Source organism: Sciurus carolinensis, chromosome 3 (genome assembly GCF_902686445.1).
Source record: "Sciurus carolinensis chromosome 3, mSciCar1.2, whole genome shotgun sequence".
Lineage (NCBI taxonomy): Eukaryota > Metazoa > Chordata > Mammalia > Rodentia > Sciuridae > Sciurus > Sciurus carolinensis.
In genome coordinates, this window is record NC_062215.1 from 139,741,036 (window position 1) to 139,764,412 (window position 23,377).

At 39.3% G+C, this 23,377-nt stretch overlaps 1 protein-coding gene across 1 annotated transcript; it reads right to left on the reverse strand.

The window, feature by feature from the left end:
• Nucleotides 1-1,307: 1,307 nt before the first annotated feature.
• Nucleotides 1,308-14,582, reverse strand: Cavin2 (caveolae associated protein 2). The gene is given in 3 exon segments (XM_047547343.1): nt 1,308-3,975; nt 3,977-4,234; nt 13,755-14,582. Coding segments are annotated over 3 exon segments (1,266 nt in total). The 5' UTR covers nt 14,238-14,582; the 3' UTR covers nt 1,308-3,450.
• Between the last annotated feature and the right edge of the window lie 8,795 nt (nt 14,583-23,377).

Here is a 23,377-nt window from a genome sequence, read left to right on the forward strand (position 1 = left end):
TGAGGAATTTTAGCAAACAGGAGAGACTAAAGGTTGCTTTCCCATAAATATTTAACAAATTGATTTTTTACAGTGGAAAGTGTATAAATATATGAACATCAAGCTGTTTTGCTGAAGGTGTGACTTCTTAATTGGGGCAGTTTGTGTGGAGAGTTAAAAATAATTTTAGAGTTTCAAGTACCGCAGGATAATGCAATGGTTAAAACAAAAATAAGAAAGTATCTTTAATAGTGTGAGTTACCGCCTGTTCCCTTTAGGAATGAGTTCCTGGCTGCAGAAGTCTTTATCTAGATACCCAGATCAAGCAGAATACAAAGGTCACAATGCCAATTTCATCTGTAACTTGTTTTGCAGTGCCAGAGTCTTGGTTTTTAGGAAAAGGCTGTGGTTGCTATGGAACTGTTAATAATGATTGCTGCTTGTACCTCAATTCTTCATACTCCCAATCTCCAATATAAAATCACTTAGATTTGGGCTGTAGGGCAGTAAACAAACTTTTGAGCAGGAATTAACTGTGCTTAGGCATTAGTGTCTTAATGTAGGAAATGACTTTCATTATAACCTTTACCTGTACTGGCAGCTGGACTGTGTCAAAGCAGCTTCTGTTTTCCTGATAGTCATCTGAACCGCATGAGGTTCAAACTTTACTCTTCTGAGTGGACACGACTAAAAGCAGAGACGTTTTGGCTTTCATCATAATATAAATACATATAAAAAATTGGTTTGTGCAGAACAGGACTTAGCATGGGTCTCTTATTTGAATATATAAAAAGGACCAGCAATTCAGTCATATGCTAGACTCCTAAGTAGAAAGAGGAAAATATGCCTGTTGAAATATATATCTGCATATTTTTTATAATAAATCTTGCAGACAAATGACATTTTTGCTATATTTCCGCAAGATTTGTGATCCATGTAATGGATGCTTCTTACTCTGGAATTGTATTTCTAAGATATGGATCTCAGTCTGTATTAATGTATAACTGATGTTTGGGGAAAACTAATTGAGTTCTTGAGCTCCAGGCACATGAAGTTAGGAATGGGTTATTGGATGGGTGGGAAGAAGACATATCTAATTTGGGGACTTTATAGCCTCTTCAGTATGCAAATAATTCAACAATAATACAGAATAAATAGCTTCCATTTCCACAACTGCTGCTCTTTCTAATCCCTACAGTGTGTGTCTCCCAACAATTATCTGGCTTAATTCTCTGTTTTATTGCTTAAGATTTTATGCTTTGAATGTGGAACACAGAATAAATGTGATTGTCAGTAAAACTTAAAAAGATGCCAGGATGCAGTTTCTAGTGACAACAGCTATGTTATAGGAACAAATGGATAAAAACATTTTGTAAAGGAGATGTAAACATTATGCTAGCTCTGGATCCTCCAACCCTTTGGCTGTAAGAAGCGACAGTAGATCTTAAAAGGTTAAACAGGCATGCTTTGGGCCCTGCAAGAAATTCAGTCTTCTGCTCAGTCTATGACTCTACAGAAGACAAAGGTTTATCTGAGTGAATAAACTGAACCCATAGTTCGATAAATTCATGTTTGTAGAACTATTCAAGGTATTAAAAGGTCTGGATACAATACAACAATAATGCAGATGGAACTATCAAATTCATCAAGCTGCTTCAGTAAATTCAGATGCTATTCAGAGCTGGCAAGTAATGTCAAGAAAGTTAACTTGAAGAATGAGAGTTGGATTTCTAAATGAGATCAGGGAAAAAAGAAAGCAGAGTTAATAGGGAAATCAAGACTGAAACAATCAACATTACTGCAACATTTGCAGGAGAGTTTAAAAATCATTCTTTCTGCTGTTGTAAAATTGTTCTGCCAAAAAGTGACATTGTTATATACCTTTTATTTTTTGGTTTATTTAATCTTCTTTAACACAGCCATGTTAGTTCACAAATCCAATATTTGGGGTTACATTATTGCAACATAAAGACATAGCTGAATGGGTCATACCAGCAATACATTTTGCTAATCCTATCCCTTTTATTAAAGACAAAGCATAGTTTGTTATTGTTGTCTTGGATTACCTCTATTGTTAGATTATTTATAGTGGTACATACTAAAGATAGAAAATTTGCTCCTTGGATCCACTATCTTTAAACTATAACTTAACAAACATTAGCATTTTGTAATTAAAATAGATAAAGCAATATGTTAGATAATGTTAGGCGACAGTAAACATTACCCTGTCTGAGTGAATGTGTACACATATATAAAACAGTAACATGCTTTAAGAAGTTAAGAAATATTAATATTCTGTGAAATAATGTATAAATAAAATATGACCTGGAATGAAATTACCATTATGTACAAAAAAGGAAATATAACATCCTTCCCTTCTCAACCTGTAGATTTAACAGCTTAAAAACTAATATCACATTATTGAAGTGTACAGGTTATTTCAAATTTAGAAAACATTAAAGAATAGTATTATCCAACTTCCTACAAAAGACAATACATTGTTAACTTTTTGAAGATTTACACTCATTACAATGTTAAAGAGACAAAATCCTATTGAACTTCTTTAGAGAAGTATTTGTAATTCCTTTTGTTTATTAAGAAAACAATGCAGCTTTAACACAATAAGATGTTTGTTGTAGTATTTGAAAATGTAGAAAATAAAATATTGTGAAGTTATAAAATTTTATTTCAGGATATACAAACTTTTTTAGTATTGTTATTTAAGAGTGAAATAATTAGCTTAATATTGTAAAGTTTCACTTTTACGCACATACTTTTTTCTCTTTATCTTCATTTCTCTTTGGCATTTTTTGCTTTCCATTTCTTATTTCTCTACTTCTCCCTCTTAGTTTCTTTTCTAATAGCCTTGAGTTTACTCCACACTTAATGTTATTAGCTATCATTCTCTTTCAACTTTCCTTCATTTCCGATAGACAATGGGTTCTATTAACTGAAAAACCGCCTGAACATTCCCTTCTACTTTTAGTAAATATTTACTTCTTAAAATATAGCTGGTTTTAGCTTACACACTTAAGTATATTGTGTATCACCCACTTAAAGAATAATAATTAGATTCACAGAGTATTGCAGAAATTCACTGTATTACTAATGGCACACTATTCAGCAAGCTGATGGAATGACCAAAAAATGAATCATATTTCATGACTAGTATTTTAATGTCCTCTGGTTTTCCTGTCTAGGTGAAATGGATCAGTGTTTTTCAACTGCTCCATTTCTTCTTCCTGACAATCTTGGAGAAATTCTATAGTAGAACCTAAGAGCCAATTGAGTGGATCGCCTGACAGGTTGCTTTATTGGCCTCAGTATGTATGTTGCCACTATGGGGCCAAAGGGTATTCCCTGGATGGTGACATTAGTGAGTAGACAGTGCTGGAGATGTGGAAGAGCTGATTTCTAGGCCCTGGTTGCCCACTTAACTGGGGCACAGGCTGGGGGCCCTTCACTCCAGGTTCAGGCCGTCTGGTTCACCTGGAGCACAGCTGGCTGCACGGGTTCCTCATCTGACTGCTCGATCACCTCAGAGGTTAGCATGTAGCCACTCTCATAGTGCACCTTCTGTGCCTGTTCTAGGGCCACCGACTCCTCCTCTTCATCTTCCACGATTGTCAAGTCGATATTGCTGTCCATCCCAGAGCTGTTCTCTCTCAAGGCATCCCCTTCTGTGTTCTTCCCTTCCAGGAGAGAGCTGGGGAGTGATGCTTCAGAAAGACCCTCTGCAAAGGAGCTCTCCTCGTGGTCATTTGGCATCTGCTCACTGCTTGGCATGTCTTCAGACTTGCTCTCATTCTCTGCTGGGCTTTCTCCCTCTCGGACTTTCTTTCGACCAAAAGTGAGAGGAGAAACCTTGAAGGGGGAACTTTTCCCTGAGGATGTTTTCTGGTGATTGGATGTGAGAGATTTCTTAATCTTCTCTCTCCTCTCTACAGATACGATCTTTGTCCCCAGCTTGTTCATCTTTTTCTCAATGTTCTGGCGAGGAAAATGCTTTCTTGAGGCTATCTACTTTCCTGAGGCTGGATCTTTTTATTTTCCCTGCCCTACTTTCTTCCATCTTTTCCTCTGTACTGTCTTCCAGGGCCTCCTCCTCGTGGGCTAATTCATCATCTGAGGAGAGATCCACCGTGTGCAAGGTTTCCTCCAGGGACTTGTTCTCATCAGCGAGCTCCTCCTTCCCTTCCACTGGGCTGGGAACTGGCTCTTTCACAAACACATTGGCAGGGATCTCATTTTCTTCCTGAAAAGATGGACAATGTAGGTTTTATGTTAATAGCATATTTCACAAATAGTCCTAAGTGGCTGTAATTTGTGTGTCTATTCTAGGGAATGGAAATATCAGAAACAGAATGTTTGTGGCTTCAGTTTTCTAGACTAGGAAGCATTCATTCTAAATTGGTCAAGTTCTTTCCCTTAGGCTGGATAAGGCCAAGGCCTGCCTGTTGGGAACAGCATGAGGACAGCTGGCAAAAGCGCTATCAGTGACAGGCAGCAGGGAAGTGGGCTGTGACTCAGATAGACCAGGAAGCTGCCTAGATAAAAGGAGCTAAAGTAAGTACTGTACTGTGAACCCAGAGGCCCTCTCTCTCCTACCCTCCCCTCCAGGTCAGAGGTGTTAAGCTTCTGCCAAAATCCCACTGCAAAAGTGCCTGAAGTTTGAGATGAAAGATCAAAGATGGGGGTAGGGGAGAAAACAGAGAAGCCCTAAAGTACCAGACACCATAGAAAGTCTTGGTTATGTTCCCTCCCCAGCTAGATGTCAGAAGTGAAGGTTTGCTCCAGAGTCTGCTCAGAAGCACACATGTCTTGCTGATGACATCATTTTAGAGTAAAAGGAGCAAGTGCTCAACTTCCTGGGGGTACTGCTCATGAAGGTCATGAAGCTGTGTGGTTTAGGATAGGCTTTATGGAGCTCAGGGGTAGGGGAGATACCAGGGTCGCTTTTAGAGTTGTGAGGAATTAAACTGCCAGGCATTGCATATTAAGCCTCTGTTGTTAAACAGCTTCTTGGGCAAGAATCCTTGGCCCTGACCTCCATCTGATAGTGAGGAGAGAAGTTCAGGAAGCTACCCGCCCTCTTCCATATTCCCAGCACATCCCACTTCCAGCTCCTCACACATAAGATGGCCTTGCAATAGCACAGGGAACAGAGCCCAAGGACTTGCTGCCAGAGTACTTGGGCAATGGTGCTTCAGTGCTCACCCAGGAGACTGAATCCAGACCGACTTGGGTCACATAGCATAAGAACCTGTTTGATTTTTATGCTTTTCTTTGAAAATTAGAAAATGAGAGCCCTTCAGCCAGGTGCCATGACATTTTCCCTGGAAAAAATGGCACAGGATCGAATGTGTGGCAGAAGGCCCCGGTTTCCGTCTTTGCTGTACTGCTAAATGGCTGTGCAGCTTCAGCAAATAAGTTAATCTCCTTGGGTCTCAGTTTCTTCCAAATATGAACCAGAGGCTTTGACCTAGATTAGCAGCTTTCAAACTACGCTCCCAGGGGCACCAGGGTTTCTGCAGGAATGCGGGAGGGGGCAAGGCTGCTGAGCCCCTTGCCACCCCTCCTGCCATTAGAGTCTCAAGGTGACCTGATTACATCTTGGGCTGCCTGGTAAACTTTCAGTTTGAAAAATGACCCGATTAGTGGGTTTAAAAGTCTACTTGGGATCTAAACTTCATGCAAAGTTCATGTTAATGGTAAGGACTTCTTTTCTGGCTTTGTAATTTTGATTGAAAAGGCAATAAAATTGGATTATAATTGAAAATATGCTCCAAGAATATGACTATATTTTTTAACTTCTTGATACGAAGACTAAATGAACAAATTTTTGATATCATAGAGAAACTTTAAACTTTCTCTTCAACTACTGAAGAGCATAATTATGATACTCTGAAGAGATACAGTCCTTTGCCTCCCTTTATACACACACTCATATAGTATCCTGTCCATCAATTTGTTAGAAAAAAAGGAGAAAGTCCTGGGGAGAGGTGAAGAGCAGAAAGTCTGTTTAAACAGAGGCTGTGTGAAAGGGAACTTATTACACATCCTGTTTCCCAATGTTGTCCTCACACCCTCCCGTTTTATATGTCATGAAGAGTTAGGTACACAGTGTGAGGAAAAGTGAAGAAGTGAAAGGAGTATGGAGTTACCAGGAGTCATTTGTGACCTGGGCTTTTACAGACAGCCACCTTTCTCTTTCTTAAAGTTGAGGTTGCTTCTGCTTTGCTGGAAAGCAGTCCCCACGGAGGTAGGAATTTTCATCTCTTGTTCTCCACACCCAGAGCTCAACAGCTGCTGCTTGTCCAAGGAGTGCTCCTTGGGTAAGGTGGCATTCTAAGAAGTCCTTGAAGTGGTGGGAGTGCAGATGGCTACACTGTCCTTCAGGGCTTGAGCACTACCAAATAATGACCTAATTCTGCGTCTAGGAGGAAGTTGGCTAGATGCTGGTGTCTCTGGAAAATCAGGGGAACACAAGATGTAAGGAGGGCAGTAGTTTCCCTTTTAAAGGAAGGATTTTATTCTCAGTGGGTGAGTATTACTGAAAGCCAGTAGACAACAGAAATAGCTAGGGCTCTGATGCTTAGTCCAGAAGTGAAATTTCTTCTGGGGTTTGACAAGAGGGTTGGGAAGGTTTGACAGAGGTTGCTTGCAGGAAAGGAAGAAAGCAAGAGTTCAGTGAAATGTTATTAAAGTTATCAGGGAGGAAAGCAAAAATTCAGGCAGAAAAACTATTAAAATAAGCATTGGTTATCAGAGAAGTGGTACATTTTATATAGCATGATCTTTCAGGGTAATCAAAAGTAGCAAATTGGATAGCTTCCCTTTCTTCAACCTTAACTAAAGGTAGGCATATTAACTGTACTTCTAAACGAATTGAACTACTAGTATTTCAGTTTTCCTTAAATGTAAGTTTTACTATTAACCAACCATAGTTTCTGTAGCATCTTAAGACTCTTTTGTCTCTATTTTCACATATCCTCTGAAGACAGCTTTGAGGAAAATGTATTAGAAGGTGAATCAGAAGAGATAAGTGGTAGATACAGACTGCGTCTGTGGGGTGGGAGCAGGTGCTGAGGGAGGGTGGGAAACCCAGTTGAACTCTTTTGTAAAATGCCAGGGAAATTTATACAAGAGCTCTTTGATGCCAACTATGGAAATTAACCCAGCAGGAAAAGAGATAATCCAGAATGAGCTGGATATGTCTTTATGCAACTGGAAATGAGTGAGATATGTCTTCTTGGCTAACTGCTATGCTTCTGCTGTCATCTTAATTACGCGAGCAGTATTTTATGTTCTGTCCACTGGACAGAGTTTATTATGTAGTTTCTTATGGCATCCACTTGGGAGGCAAACTCTTTTTACACAGAAAATTTGTAAATATGCAAGCACGTGTAGGTCTTCCCTTTCCATGATGTTTGTTTAAATATACAAAAAAAAAAAAAATGCTGACACGTTTCAAAGTCTGTTCTTTTGAAAGACATACACATAGTATGTGACCATGAAGGGTCTATTATGGGTAGAAATTCGAGTTGAACTTCAGATGATGATTCCTCCATAACCATCCCTCCCTGAGGTGCCCAGTCTCACCACGTGCCTCTGCATGCAGCTCTCTTACATACCACTCATGGAAACACTTGATATTTCACATGCCTACAGGTGAGGCCTTTAGCTTCCTGTTGTAATGTTTTTGATTTGCTTTTTCTTACAGATTCTAAGACTGCCAGCTATTTCAAGGGAGAGGATCAAATACACATCCTAACTCTGTCACTGCTTACTAATGCTAGTTAACCATCTGCCTACTTAAGGGTTGTGGCTCCTTAAAAATGGCATTAAGAGTCCTTGTGGGCCATTTTGCTTTCTTGGGCAGTTCTACCCAGTAGGAACCCCAAGGAGCAGCTGGTTATTTGTCCTTTGTTTTCAAAAAGGTCCTCAGCCTCCACTGATGCAGGTGTTTGTGATTCTGACCTTTCACAAGGACCCTGAGGAGGTTTTCAAAGGAAGGGAGAATTAAACAGTACACTTCAAACATATATGATGGCTATGCTGGCAGCATAAAAGAGAAAAGGAATGGAAAGAACTCTTGAGAAGTGGCATTTTTCCTTGCACTCCGGCTCCTTGGCTATTTATATTGATTCTTGTGAACCAATAATCCAGTCTTGCATGTAAATATCAATTCAGAGAAATGTACCAACAATGCTGGGCTCTTCTTGGGTTGAATGAAGCTCATGGAAGTGAATCTTCATGCATTTGCAGGCATGCATGCTTTTAAAAAGAGGAGACTCCATGACCAGCATTAGAAAAAGATATCAACACTAAGTCATTTGAAAACTTGAATAAAGAGAGTGAAGCCAGCAGTTTGCTTTCCTGTTGCTAAATAATCATTCTTGATGTTAGACAAAAGTAACAAAGGATGTCATACTCCTAAAGGGATATGATGGCATCCCAGAGAGATAGGGAAACCATAATTTGTGTCCATGGAATATTTTATCCAATAATTTCTAACTAGTAGTTATTAAAATGGAACTGTGCCCACCTGACATTGTGATTTATAGGTCTCCTACACATTGATGGTTTTCTCCGATTTGTGTTTCTGAGGTATAGATTGCCAAGCGGATAAAGCCATTGATTAGAACTGCACCCCTAGGGCAGCTGTCGGTGGAATCAGCAAGTCATAAGAATAAAATGCATTAGTTATAATCCCTGAGCAGTCTTTCACATTCTGGAGGATTTAAAAGTTTCATTATTTTTCAGTGTTATCAAGGGTTCCATTTTTTTTTTTTTTTTTTTCCTCACACTGGTTAGGTGTTCTTTGTTATACATAAAAGACACAAAACAAAACAAAAAACAAATCACACTGAATTACTTAAAAAGCTGGTATAGAAAACCCAGTAAACATGAACTTTACCACCAGGGGATTATAGTGTTTGTTTTTACTCATTCACAATTCCAGTCTGTAATTTCTATTATTAACAAAATGAAACATTGCTAGGTACTTGGTTTCTCAGGGCCTCTGCTTCTTTGATATAAAATAAAGTTAAACTAAATGATTATTATGGTGCTTTCCAGCTCTAAAATATTTGATTGTGTGATATTAACCTAAACCCTACAAAATAGAATTAGCAAATTGTAGAAATAATTCCACAGTGTACTCATGCCAAATGTGTTTATTTCATGCAAGAATCAAAACTGCAGGACCTGAGTTGCACTGGAGAATATTTTTTCATTCATTAAATTCAAACGGATACAGATTACAAAACAATGGAAGGGGCAACATTTACGTGGAAGGTTTGCAGATGATAACTACCTTTTTTTTTTTTTTAACATATGGGAGAAGGTAATGATTTTCTTTGAAGAAGTACCAAAAATGATCAGTTATTCATTTAAAGTACTGGAGCAGTACTGTCATTCAATAAGTGAAAGAAGAATTAGTATTTTGTTATTGTACAAACTAAAAGGGCATTGTTGTATAACACATCGAAACCAATATCTCATTATGGGAATGTTAATCAACGTGATAGAAACATGGCAAGTTGTTGTATAAAGGTGTATGATTATCTGTATTTCTATTTCTTCCAAGTCTGTACTAACTCAACAGTTTTTAGAGCGGTGGCTTTGGATAAAGTACAATCTTTTAAAAAAATCAATTTTTAAAACAGTTCGAAGATATTATGCTTTTAGCACTTTTCTAAAATTCTGATCTCATCTAAGGAACTGAATGATTAATATTTGAGCACATTTATAGGCTCAATTCTCCAGAAATGTATCCACTGCAAATATCTAACCTTTCTATTTTTTTCACCCAATTTCACAATTTTATGTGGAGGAAAGTGTAAGCTGTCCATGAGTACTCTCATTTTGTTCACTGGATTTGAAATTATTCCCAAACTGCTTTTTCAAATAGTCATTACTAGAACCTTAAGAGGACATAAGTGGACACCATGCCCTCAGGGCCAGTTACTTGTGAAATTCTAGCCTCTTCAACGAACAGAGAAAATTTCCTCTTAACTGTAAATTCACTATTTTTCTATACAAATTCTATTTTTTAGTCAAAGATAGGCATGCTTACAGGCAAAGTCTTAGTCTTTGTCTATCTATAGCATTTGCTTTTTGATTAAGAATGCCTATGAGTTTTGTTTCATTAATGCTGGGTCATGTCACAGTATTTTGAAACGTTGATCTTGAACTGTTAAAAAAATTAAAACGGAAAGATGCTGAGTTTAATAAGAATTTAAAAATTTATTTAATTGCTCAAAGGGAGTTGAATGTTTCTGCAGTCTTAGATACTACTGGTAATAATTTGAAGTAATTGCTAAGAAATTAGATGCTTAACAGTTACAACAATGTTGTAAAGTTCAGCGCAGATTTCAATAAATAAATGGCATGTTTAAGTAGTACAAATTAAGAACAAAGTTTGAAATGAAAAAATGCAAATGTTTAAGTGTCTAGTCAACCAACCAACCAACCAACCAATAAACATCTGCAGATTTTGGAAGACATGACAGGACTTCACAAACTGGAAACATAATATTTGCAATATTATAATACTAAAAATGCCCAAATTGGCAGAGGGCAGATTTTCTTTTTGCATTCTCTTATGTTTACATAATTTTGTCTTGAACTAGAAAATCAATAGCTTGAGTAAGGGAAAGTCTAGCATAGGGTTCAAGTGGACTGAGAATGAGAAACTAATGATGCCAAGTGGCACCTGGTACAAGACCTAGCCTCCACATTTCCTGCAGATCTAGGACACAGACCCCTTCTGCTACACTGTGAAGATGCTGATGCTACTAGAAGGGTCTATTTAGAGAAGGTCTTTTGGGCAAATTACTTTCTTAGCAACATGACATATTGCTGATTTTAACATGATGGTAGGCATATCATGTATGGGTGTGTGTGTGTGTGTGTGTGTGTAAGCTCCAACTGAAAAGACATCTGCAGAGCTGTTTTAAGATCCTGGGAAGGGTGGGGTCAGTTTTGATTCAAGAGGCATAGTTCTAAACAAGTATAAGTGTGGCCTCCTCTCTGAGCAAATGTATTTCAGATCCACTCAGTAATAGCATTGTATTCATTGAGCACTTATACCATGTCAGTCTGTGCTAACCATTTAAAATACGTTATTTCCTTATTCCTCACCTTACGAAAGAGATGAGAAAGGAAGCACTAGTGTTTAAGAACATATGTTCTGGGGTCAAGTAAGCGTGAGTTTGAATCCTAATTTCACCATTTGCTTACTAAATAACTTCAGATAGGAAGTAAACTCCTCTGACTCTCAGCATTATCATCTGTAAATTGGGGATACTTGAAATAATGCCCAGAAAGATGCTTAGCGATATATGCAGGGCTTGTCAAGTGCTCAAATATACTTTTGCTGATATTAATATTTTCAGTGTATAGGTGAGGAAACAGGTTTGGAGAAGATACAAATATGTCAAAGATCTCATATTTGCAAGTGATTGAAACTAGGATTTGTAACAGTGTGATTCCAAAATTACCTTTGCAACCATTGTACTGAACAGCATTCTAACACATATGATTGCTGTCCCTTGGCACCCTTGCTACCCTACTGAAACTCCTGCTTTAAGAAAGAACAAGGGAAAGAGCAATCTTCCCACTGGGAACTGTGCTTGCATTTGTTTCTCCAAATCGTCCTCTTGCCTTGCCTGAGATTCAAGATTTCTCATATCTTTAGACCAATAAAGAATCTTACAGAACTTAAGAAAGGCCAGTTACTTGCCAGTTACCTGACTCCTCAAATGCTCTTCAAAAGTAGCCCTGGAAGTTGCTTTCTGAGGGGCCCAGAATGGAGACAGCAGGTTGTTTTGGATTCTCTTAGCTTCCATTTGGTCTTGAGCACCCTTGTTTTATCTTTTCTCACTATGTTAAGAATCCTACTCTTTCTGGTTGCAATTTCACACCTGTCAGTCCAATGTGACAAAACAGGTGACCATGTAAGGCCCTCATTAATAAAAGCATGTACCTTTAAGTTCTACAACAGTTTTTTTTTTTTAATGTCAGTTTCAAAATTCTCTTGACTTTCTAGTCCCATTACTCCCCCCACACCCATTTCCCCACCGCCCAAACATTTGCAGAAGCCTGTAGATAAACAAAACAAAATGCAATCCTGACAAATTGTGCTTTCCTTTACTAGATAAATACTTTTCCCCATTCCTTAACTGAGGAATGAGATGCAAGATAATCTCCCTCATTCATACTGGAAGGGGGGCAATTTCCTTTGGTGACACAGAGTTAAACAGGACGGTACATGTTTGATTTTGTTTGGAGATCCCTATTTAATTTAGAAATGGCTTAAGACTTGAAATTTCTACTATCTTTTACACTAATAAAATGAGGATCTCATATGGCTTACTGTATCTCTTTTCAGTTCATCTGGTATGTGAAAATCTATTGCATTTGTATTAAAAGCTACAAAGTTTCCTGACTGCGAAAGCCTGCAAGGTGCAGGAGCACATTGGCTGCCTAAACTTTTACAATATTCAAGTGCAATTTTTGAGGAGGACAAAAAAGCAACGGGATGAGTCTTTCCTTTTATGGGTATAGGAAAGCTTAGGTTCTAACTTGGCAGAGTGGATTCATTCAGAAAAAGAAGGCTTGCTTGGTTTAAACCCCAATTTCTAAATCTTTCTTGGGAGATGAAGGCTTTCCCTGTGTGCCTTTCACAATCAAACTGTTGGTTATACCCTCTCCCCTCCATGGCTTTGAAATCCTCTTCTATTCACATGGTCACAATGAGACAGCCCTGAGGCAGGATGGCAATCGCTTCCTGGGCTCTGGGCTGGCTGGGTTCCACCAGGCAGAAGGGCTTCCAGCACTAGGCAGGGCTGCCCTTGGATTCACAAATGCCCACCACTTGGCGGAAAAACGGCCCTACGCAATCTCCCTGTCCCCAAATAGCCTCTTGCTACATTAACTGCATCATTGATGCATTAAAAAAATTAAGTGGCCTTTTTATTCTAAGGCAACCATTTGAAGGAGAAAATATTCAAGACTAGGCTTTGTGACTCTAACTGATAACACTCCTTTTATTTTACTTTACAGATGTGGTCTCTCTGAGCAATGAGAGGCGTATCTAGTTTGTAAAGAGTTATGCTCTGCATTTTTAGTGTATCATTTGTTAGAAAAAGAACTCAACAAGATTGCTTTGCCCAAAAAAGTCTTTAAAGAACAATGCTAGTTCAACTCTAATGGAATCAATCAGTCACTTGGTTAGTCCCCCAAACATTGAAGGTCTTTGGAAAGGGGAGAGTTGAAACTGCTATGAGTTTCTTGATTGAAACAAAACAAAACAAAAAAAAAAACTTATGATTACCTCATTTTCACAAAGAGCTAATAAACAAACAGCCACTGAATTAATTTGCCCTGTCCAGCTAACAGCTGCTGCCAAAGCCCCAAGTTCCCAATTTGAAGAGACAAACAAATTTGACTAGGATGGGTACATGCACCTGCGTGTCTCCCCAACATATATGAAGTGCATCCAGGTGCTCACTGACAAATGACCCCGCTTTACTAACCTCATGGGCACCTGCCTTGGTTTTAAGCTGAAGAGACTTGGGAAATTCCCAACCCCAGATTTGTGCAGATTTCACATTTGCCTGCTGCAGGCAACCCAGGGACAATGCCTTGTGTGTGTGATCCCTGACAGGCAGGACAGATGTAAAAATGGCCATAAGAGCCAGGAAGACTGAGATCACGAATGTCGAAGAGCCCCAGCCCACGTGTAAGGAGGCGTAGGGGACACTGACCTGGAAGATGAGTACTTTGAAATGGTTGCGTCTGAGGAGTTGAGCGTGGTTATTCTCCAGTCGCTTCACCTGCGCGCATTGTTTCTCCATGCGCTCCTTGACAGCGCGAGTGTGGGCGCTGACCTTTCGAGATTTCTCCAGCAACTTGCTCACGGAGTTGCTGGTGGAGGCCTGGTATTTGGAGAGCTTGGTGAGGTCGTTCTGGATGCCCTTCACGGAGCCCTCCAGGCTGATCTGCCGCTGTTCCATCTTGTGCTGATTCTCCTGCACAGCGTCCAGCATGTTCACCAGCTTGTCTAGGAGCGTGTGCACCGTGACGGCATTTACCTTCGAGTTGTCCCGGATGGCCTCCTCTGTGCACCCCAGGTTCAGACTGGGACTTGGCGTGGAGGAGGGAATCGGGCTGGGGCTTGGTGGCTTTTCCTGGAGCATGTCAGAACTCGGGTGCTGGAACTTTTCTGCTTGTGCAGCATCCTCTCCCATGGTTGGACAGGTGGGAACAATCTCTCCTGCCGGGAGCTCTTCTTTCTGGGGCGAGAAGGTTGGCAGCGAGGGTGTACAAAGAGGCCCGCTGAGCACTGAGGTTTAAGGTCTGAGCACTGCTCTCCAGACTGGCAGAGGTTCAGACAGGCAACAACTGGCTAAGCTGATCAGGGTAACTGCATTCCAGCTGCTCTTAAAGGCCCTACTCCACCCAGTGGGAGGCGAAGGTTACAGAGCTGACAACCACTCAGAGTTCAGAGGCATGCACACACTTCCTTACCACGTTCTCCACCGCACACAGCGCTTTGGTGCAGGTTTAGCCTTTCTTTCCTATTCCCCTTCCCTTTTCAAAATAAGTTCAATGCCATATTTCAATCGTGACTTCATCTAGAGGCGGAGAAAAACATGCTAAGTTGGCCCGGCTCCACGGCCTCCAATTGGCTAAAGCTAGTAAACTTTTCTCTTGCTGCTACGCTACAGAGACTGTTTTTTCTTCCTGGATACGAGTTATTGTAACGGAAAGTATTGTTTGCATTTGCCCCAGAACTGACTGATAGGCTGTAGAACACCGGGTGCCCTATGCCTAACTCGGGGAGGGGTACAGTTTAAAAAATATGTGTAGCCAAGTTTGTGTTGTAAATTTCTCATTTGCAAAGGGGTGGAAGTAATCCTGATAATGTCAAGGAAAACAGCACAGTTCTTCTTATTACTTATTGTTCTTGCATTCAGGGGTACAAGGTAAGTGGAAAGAAACAGCTTCAGGGTTGGTAAAATAAATAATGTTATGGACTGTTGTCATAGTGTTTTTTGAATGACTTTTTTTTTTGAGAAGACTATTTGCCCTCACCAAAGTGGTTCATTTAAAAAACTAAATGTTTTTTTGTTTTAACTAATTTTGAATCCATGGCAAGAGATCTTTTCAAATGCCCATCTCTGCAAGGCATTTATTGACATGTGCCCAGAAGTGTGACTGCAAGCAGGTTGGGTTGGAGTGTTTCTAATGTTTGACATTTCCAAATTCCTGCTCAGTGAAGTGGCACACCTGTTCTCAAACATGGCCCTCCTTAGCTGAGCCCTAGGGACGTGGGGCTTATTTCCTAAAACGACTTTACATGCTTGAATTGGTTTTAAATGTATCCAGTCTTTGAAAGTGCTTTTGGCAGGAAGTTTGTAACAGGTCTTCTATGAAGAGTTTTGAGAATTAATGCCACCCCATATTGGGTCAGGGATTGATAATGGAACAGTGCAGTTCTTCAATGTCAATATCTGCATGTAAGTCAGTCAATCAGCAGGTCATTGGCTGTCACATTTGTTGACTCTCTATCTTCTGTTATCTGTAGTATCCAGGGGATATTTATAAAACCTGACCCAAGACCTCACCTTTAATGAATATACCTGCTAGTTAGGAAGATGAGTTGAAGACAGGTACAGAGGGCCCCAACTTCCTCAGATAACTGATACCCACTTAAAGTGAATACTTAAAAATAGGAATTCAAAAGGTGAGATTTGGTGAGACTTTATCTTTTAAAAAATAAAGCAATTATTAAAATTAATTTAATATATTTAACAAAATTTAGTTGATCAGTGGTGTATTAAATATTAGAACAAAATATGAAAGAAGTGCCGATTTTGAGAAGTTTAATTTTCTAACAAAATCACTTCATGTCGTGATATTACATCCTTCTGCATTTGACTTCTGTGGGCAAATCATAAAATGTGTCATTATTTCAAAAATATTTGAGGGCTTCATCAATTTTCCAAGAGCCTCTCTTGAATTTTGACATTCAAATCATTTCCTTTTGAAGCACTTATTGTGCGTTTTCCACGTGGATTTCATCTTCTTCAAAATGTTAACTATTCCAGCTGCAGATTTTCATTTGTCAGAAGAGTTGCCCATGATTCAAGGGCTTTTCTAACATTACCTTCATCAACTTTATGATTTTCTACATATTTTGCAAGATGATTTCACATTATAATCACTTCACCCTGATTTTGCCTTGATTTGCACTGATTTTGCATTGCATTGTTGGAGATTGTATAATAAGCTGGATAAATAGAGATGATAGGGAGATGGAATATGAGGTGGGAAAGGAGAGAAGTTCTTTCTTAAACAAGGAGAATGATTTGCATGTACACTTATTTATTTTTTAAAATTAATTTTGAATAGCACAAGTAATAATGTAGTAATCTATGTAACAAATCAGCCTAAACTCAGTGACTTGAAGTGTCATTTTATTTACACATGATTTTGTGGCTGACTGGGCAGGGCTCAGATGGAATGGGTCATCTCTGCTGGACATGCTCATTCAGCTATAGTTTGGGGGAGGAATACAAGATCGCCCTATTCACATGTCTGAAGCTTCAGCTGGGATAACTAGAATATAAGCTTCTCTCTTCTCCATTTTTTAGCTTACAGAAACTCTGTTTGACCTTCTAGAAGGGAAGTCAAATGTCTTTATGTGGTGCGTCATGGTCCTAAGAAATAGATGCAAAAGCTGCAGGAGTTCTTAAGGGTAGGCTCTGAAACACTCCCCTTGTTACTTCCATCACATTCTATGGTCCAAGCAAGTTATGGGATCAAGCTCAGATTCAAAGGAATGGGATAGGCACCACGAAATCATTGGGTAGCAGCAACATTCCATGGTAAAAGGGGAAGCAGCACGGGAGAGATTGTTCTAACTGTCTTTGGAAACAAACTACCTTGATGCAAATATATTCTTTAAGAAGGCTGTTACGGATAAAACTAAAGGCCTTTGGCCACCATTTGCATTTCATCTCCCTTTCCCTTTTATTCAAAGTAATCATTTTTGTGGATTTATATTATATCCTTTGGTAATTATATTTAGAAGTGATTGATCCATTGGTGAAAAGTTTCATGTTGTGATACAATTTGCTTTGTTGTTCAACCTTATAATCATGGGAACTATAAGGAACTACAGAGCAGAAACCCTCCTGGAGAAGATAGCATGTATCATAGTTAGTAATAGACTATGATACAAACTCTAAGGGCAGCAAGACTTAATATAAGGATAAAGCACACACAACCAAAGAAAACACGATTAATGAATTAGAACTTGAGGTAATCCTGAGTATCCAATTCACCATTTAGTTGTCTTAAATTAAATCCTATTTCTGATAGGAATTAGTAACATTTTTGTTCTAGAAGAAAAATTTTAAATATTAAATCAATCAATTATATACTATGAAGTTCCTTGGAAATTAAGTAGAGAGTTTAGACCTAATATAATGACAGATAAAAGACTCCTGGAAGTGTTTGAACATGTGAAAGTGACATTTTTAAGAAGAAACAATGAAACAAGAGAATGTAAGAGGGGGGGTCTCTCAATAGCCTTTTTCCGTGGGAAATAAGTGAGAGGCATTGGGGAGGCAAAAATGAATGACACTTATTTGTTATCCTTTACAAGATTCTGACTTACTGGAGAATTAGGCAGGTAGGTAAATAAGGATATAGATATACATTATACAGGTGTGGTAACTAAAGAGGGATTCCACTCTGCTGCAGTCCAGGAATGTGAGGGAAGGACAGGGTATGTTTGGGAACTTCAGTCTTCTAGTTGACCACCAGCTGCCTTCTGTCACCCTAGGTGTGCAAGTCACATAAGCACAGAGGTCGCTCCAGGAAAATACCTCCTTTGTTACTGGCTAAGGCATGGGTCCCAATCTCTCTGCAGTCTCCCATTCAGAACCACTTAGAAGCGGGTATGGTGGTGCATTCCTATAATTCCAGTGACTGGGTAGGCTGAGGCAGGAGGATTGCAAGTTCTAGGCCAGCCTCAGCAACTTAGTGAGGACTTAAGCAATTTAGGAAGACCCTGTCTCAAAATGAAAAATAAAAAGATCTGGGGATGTGTTGGGGGCTGTGGAGCCAGAACGGCGCCCGATCACATCGGCGGGTGGGGAGGTTAATTGACATAAGCACACTCAGGTGATTTATCACTGGCCTTATTCAGTTAAGTCCACGCGCACAACGCGTGCACAGGTGTTCCCGAGCGCGCCTGCTTGGGCCTGCTCGTTTTTGACCCTTGCAGTGATGGGGCAGCTGGCGTGGCCCCGCCCTCCGCCTCCTGGAGGGAATATAAGCTGGCGGTGGGCAGGGGCACGACAGTAAGCAGCAGTAGCTAGCAGTAAGAGGCGGAGAGAAGCCACTAGCAGAAAGGAAGAAGAAGCGGCAAGCAGATAGAAGCAGTTAGCAGAGAGAAACAACAGGCAGCGGGGGAGGGCAGATCACAGAGCAGAGAATTGAGAACACACCTCTAGATCACAGATAGGTAGATCGCAGTATGCAGGACGCATCACTAAGAAGCACCTCAGATAGACGCACCCTTAGTTCACAGGATGCAGGACGCAAGTGCAGAACTAAGAAGATATAGATCTTTAAGAAGTGCAGAACTAAGAAGATATAGATCTCTGAAAGTGTAGTCTCTCTCTCTTAAGCAAAGTCTCTCTTTCTCTCTTATGCAAAACCTCTCTCTCTCTCCTCTCAAAGCAAGTAAGCCTCATTTCCTCTATCCTCTATAAACAAGCAAGGAAGGAAGCAGCTCAGAAATAGAAGTAGCTCAGTTTCCAGTCCACCACCTATAAAGGCCCGCACAAATTATTGCTGCAGGTGGTGACAAATACCCACGGATTTGGCACCACAAAGAGCCGGCGACAGGGATGTGGCTCAATGGTAAAATGCCCCTGGGTTCAATCCCCAGTACTAAAAACAAACAACCCCCCAAAACAGAAAACATAAAACAAACAAGCAAAAACAACTACTTAAAGACGTCCTACTCAGTTGTCACAATTCCTAAATCAGAAGCAGCTTAGTGACCTCCTGGGTTGGTCCATGCAAGAATCCTGGAATTATTGGTATAATTAATTATGACAGGGATTGGATTCCTGGAATGATGAGCCTATGAAAGTAAAATCTTTTTCTCCAGGAGCTAATGAGGCAGAGAAGAATCTAAGCTTGCTATTCCATGCATCTTTTCCTCTGGATTCCCATATTGGACTTCAAAACTTTTCAAAGTTTGGATTGCCTCTTGAGCAGGAAGCAGTCCTGGGGTTGGATGAGTCAACTCACCACATGAGCAGAAAGAAAAACAATATAGTGACATATTTATGTCACTACATTTTAGGATGGTTTACATTCAACAATTGATAACTAGGAATATGCAATTCTTCAAGAATTATTATTAATAGTCTTTATTTATTCCCAGAACCCCTCTGTCTAATATGTTTTATACATACTACTATTCTTAAAATTTCTAAGATAACATTTAAAGTAAAGGGCTATGTGGAAATATTAAGAAAAGTTTAATGTGGAGCTAAATATCAAAGATGGTGGGGTAAAGGCATATTACTGAGAGAAAATGGATTAGGCAGAAAGGAAGGTGGGGTTGAAGGATCCTCTGACCGCACCTGGATAAACCAGATGTACCCTGCACCCTGCACTAACTGCACCCTGCAGTGGGTACAGGCAGACAGTAAGGGTGCTGTTTGGGGAAAAGCTGAAGGTCCTCCATACACCCCTTTTGCTGAGGCAATGCAGAGTGACAATATTATTCACCCTCACTAGAAATATTAATGGTGAAAAGCACGTGAATACATAACTCTAATCTCTCCCAAAGTCCCCATAATAACCCATCATTGATGTCAGCAGAGCAACGTAAAAGAAATTCCTATCCAAATGACTGATAAACACATGAATAATAGACATACAAGGTAGATTCCACCCACTCTCCATAGGCTGTCATTTTAGGAACTCTGGGATTTTTGGAAATTTCAGATGGGCTTGCATTCTCAAGGCCTTCTCTGGCTCTTTGGTGCATATATCCCCATGTACCATTCCTGAACTTCTCCTTATCTGCCCAGTTGTGAACCCCAACCTTTTTGTGAGCATTATACAATCTACTCTGAGGTTTTCATCCTGAGTGTAGCAGATGTGAATGAAATTTTAGGGCCACAGTCAGGATGATTTCTGACATCTTGCTGAGTCTTCTGTTCCTAGTTGTCTGTCTTGTTTCCTGCTTGCCTCTCCCACTAGTTCATGAAAGAAATCATACTTGAGTACTGGATGGTGAGCCTTCCTCTACTCCAAGAAGATGTGCGCTTTTTAAAAAATTTTTTTATCATGAATGTCAGTTTTCTCCTTTCCCAAGAATTCTGGCACTAGTTAAGATAACTAAACTCTTGTACTTTATCTTGGTCAATTTCACAGGTAGGAAATCAAGTCAGAACACCATTCATTCATCATTTATTCATTCATTTAACAAATATCAAGTGACCCTTAGGTGTTGGGAAGATAGCAGTGAATAAGAGACAAAGTCTCTGATCCTACAGAACATGTGTCTAAAGAAGGGAAATTGGACACAGATTATAAATAAAAATATAATTCAGACAGTGGTAAGTACTAGGAAGAAAAATAAAGTAGGGTAAGGGCCCAGAGAGTGACCAGGGTGCTTAGGTAGGGTGGTCAAAGAAGTCCTTTTGGACCACAGTCATTTAAGCAGAAATGTTGTAAGAACCCAGATAAAATAAAGAAAGAACTTATTATATGGTATTGTAATGTCTTTAACATAGTGATGACACTCAACTAAAGACTACACTTCCCAGCCTCCCTTTCAGGTATAGACAAGTTCTATTCAGTGGATATGAGCATGACGTGGACTGCTTTTAAATACTGCCCTTCCAGTATCATATGTATGCTCTTGTTGGGGTTCAGGAAATAATAACCTTAAGTCCAGTGATTTGACATGCTAAAAAGCCTTAGAACCTACCTCAAAATCAAGGTCCCTCTGATCTTCTCTTATTTCCACTCTCCTATCACAGGGAGAAACTGTGAAAAGTACCCTTATTTACAAGATGAGATCCACCCAAAGAGGAACACGATTACCTTTAGTCTTCTTGCTGAAATTTCATTAACCAGGTAAGACTAAACTCATATCCTGTTAGAAGAAAGACTGAAGTGTGTCAACACATCTGTACAGACCTTTGTTATTCACCATTATGCCCTACTTCAGTCCCATAGAGGATCATTTTCAATCTTTTGACTGTTCTACAGGGGCCCATTGAACTCTGTCGCAGGCTGTTGTATGTTATGCAAGACCATACAACGATGGTTTCAAGTTCTCCTAAAAACCATTTGCTCTTCTGCTAAAAATTGTCAATGTTTATATCCTTAATGGAAAAGGGGGATATAAGTTCCTTAATCATGTGATGAAGTGGGTTATTTTATGTGATTTTCCCATGTTGTTGATTTTTTTCCCACTTTTAGTACGTTAATACATCTGCATGCTTCACCTCCTATTTCATCTCTTTCCTCAGATTATTTCAGTAAACTTTCGATAGTGGATAGGAAATTTCCATTAGCTCCTTCACTCCACTGATCACTACCCTCTTTCCCTCATATTTCTCTTTGCAGATATCAGAAACTGACTGGTCCAAGAAATGGAAACTACTGAAGATTGAAAATGGCGGCTCTTCCTGCTCTCTGACTTTTGCAGCTCTCTCCCCTTGGTGAACAGAATAAATGATATGCCAGACTTCCCAGGTTCAGATTAGGTAAGGTTGTATGGCCTTGGAAAAATTTCCTCTTCTTTCTAGGCCCCACATTCTTATCATAAAATGAGGATAATAATAATAATTCTTATCTTATTGCTATGAACTGTTAATAAAGTAAATGAGCTAATGTTTGTGAAATGTTTGGACCAGTGACTGGAACATGGTAAGTAGCGCATGAGTTAAATACATAAATGTGAATAAAAACCTTTACTAATCTAATTGTTTAGTTTAGCCTCTTGGCTGTGAAGATGTGATTTCATTTTTTCCCCATAAATATGTTGATATATTGTTTTGCATATGCTATATTAAAAACTAATACCCCTTCTGCTGTGTCTTTCTGCCTTGCTCATTTACAGAGCACTGTGTGGCACACTTTCAGGGAAATATACTGGGGTGCCTCACCCTTACTTACAGATAAATCAATCAACTACTTCACCTGAGTTGCTATGTGCTCAGTATAGACTTAGATTTTTAGAGAATATGAAACAAATGTAAGTCAAGGTCTTCACCCTAGAGAAGTTGAGTCTTTTGGGAAAAGCAAGACTTACGTACAAGAAGCAATTAAAAGACAATACAAGGCCATACCTAATGAAGTGTTGAAGTTGTCCCTTTTCAGCCTCAGGAAACCCCTTAACACCACAGTAACCCTTGGTTTTTACTTTTTCTTATTGCAGAGTCCTGAAGCAAACAGAAGCTAAGGCAAAGAACTTTAAATTAAAAGGGTAATCTATTAATAATGCTTTTCTAATATTATGGTGCTTTTCATGTAGTTGTCTTAAGATATTGTTAAGACCTTGAAAAACAATACTTTAAGGAAGTGGGTGGGTATTCCACTGTTTTTTCATGATCAAATTGATACTCAGAGAAGTCAAGGGCTCTGGGCAGAACAGTAAGGTTAGTATATTGAAATGGTTCACTTTTTTTTTTTTTTTTACCAATCTTTTTCACCCTTCCCTTCTCTCTTCCATGACACCCTTCTGCTCTATATGGAATCTTAAGTCTCCCCTATGAAGGAGATTCTATAAATTTCTTTGGTTACATCTTCAGAGTTTAGTAAGCCTTATTTTTTTGGAAAAATTTTTATTTTTATTTTTTTGAGATGTACATGACAGCAGGATGTATGTTGACATATTATACATACATGGAGTCCAACCCATTCCAATGTGATCCCATTCTTGTGGTTGTACATGATGTGGAGTTACACTGGTCATGTATTCATATATGAGCTAGTAAGCCTTATTTTGAAATTGTTAATTTGAGATTTATTTTGTGAAGTTGTTCCTTGAAGTATCATGACCAATGGATGTCTAGGGTCATACGATTTTGTCTTCTATTTCAAAAACAAACAACAATGACAAAAAAAAAAACAATAAAAAACTCACCTAAATTCAAAGACAACAACAACTTCTTACCCAGTCTTAAAAGGAAATGATATTAATTTGAAAGCTTTGAGAAGGAAATTCCACAACCATTTTGGTCACCAAGTCTGGTATTTGTCAGGAAGTTCTTCTTCATAGATAATTTAAATCCTTATCGGAGCAATATAAAACCATTTCCTTTCATTCTGCTCTGTG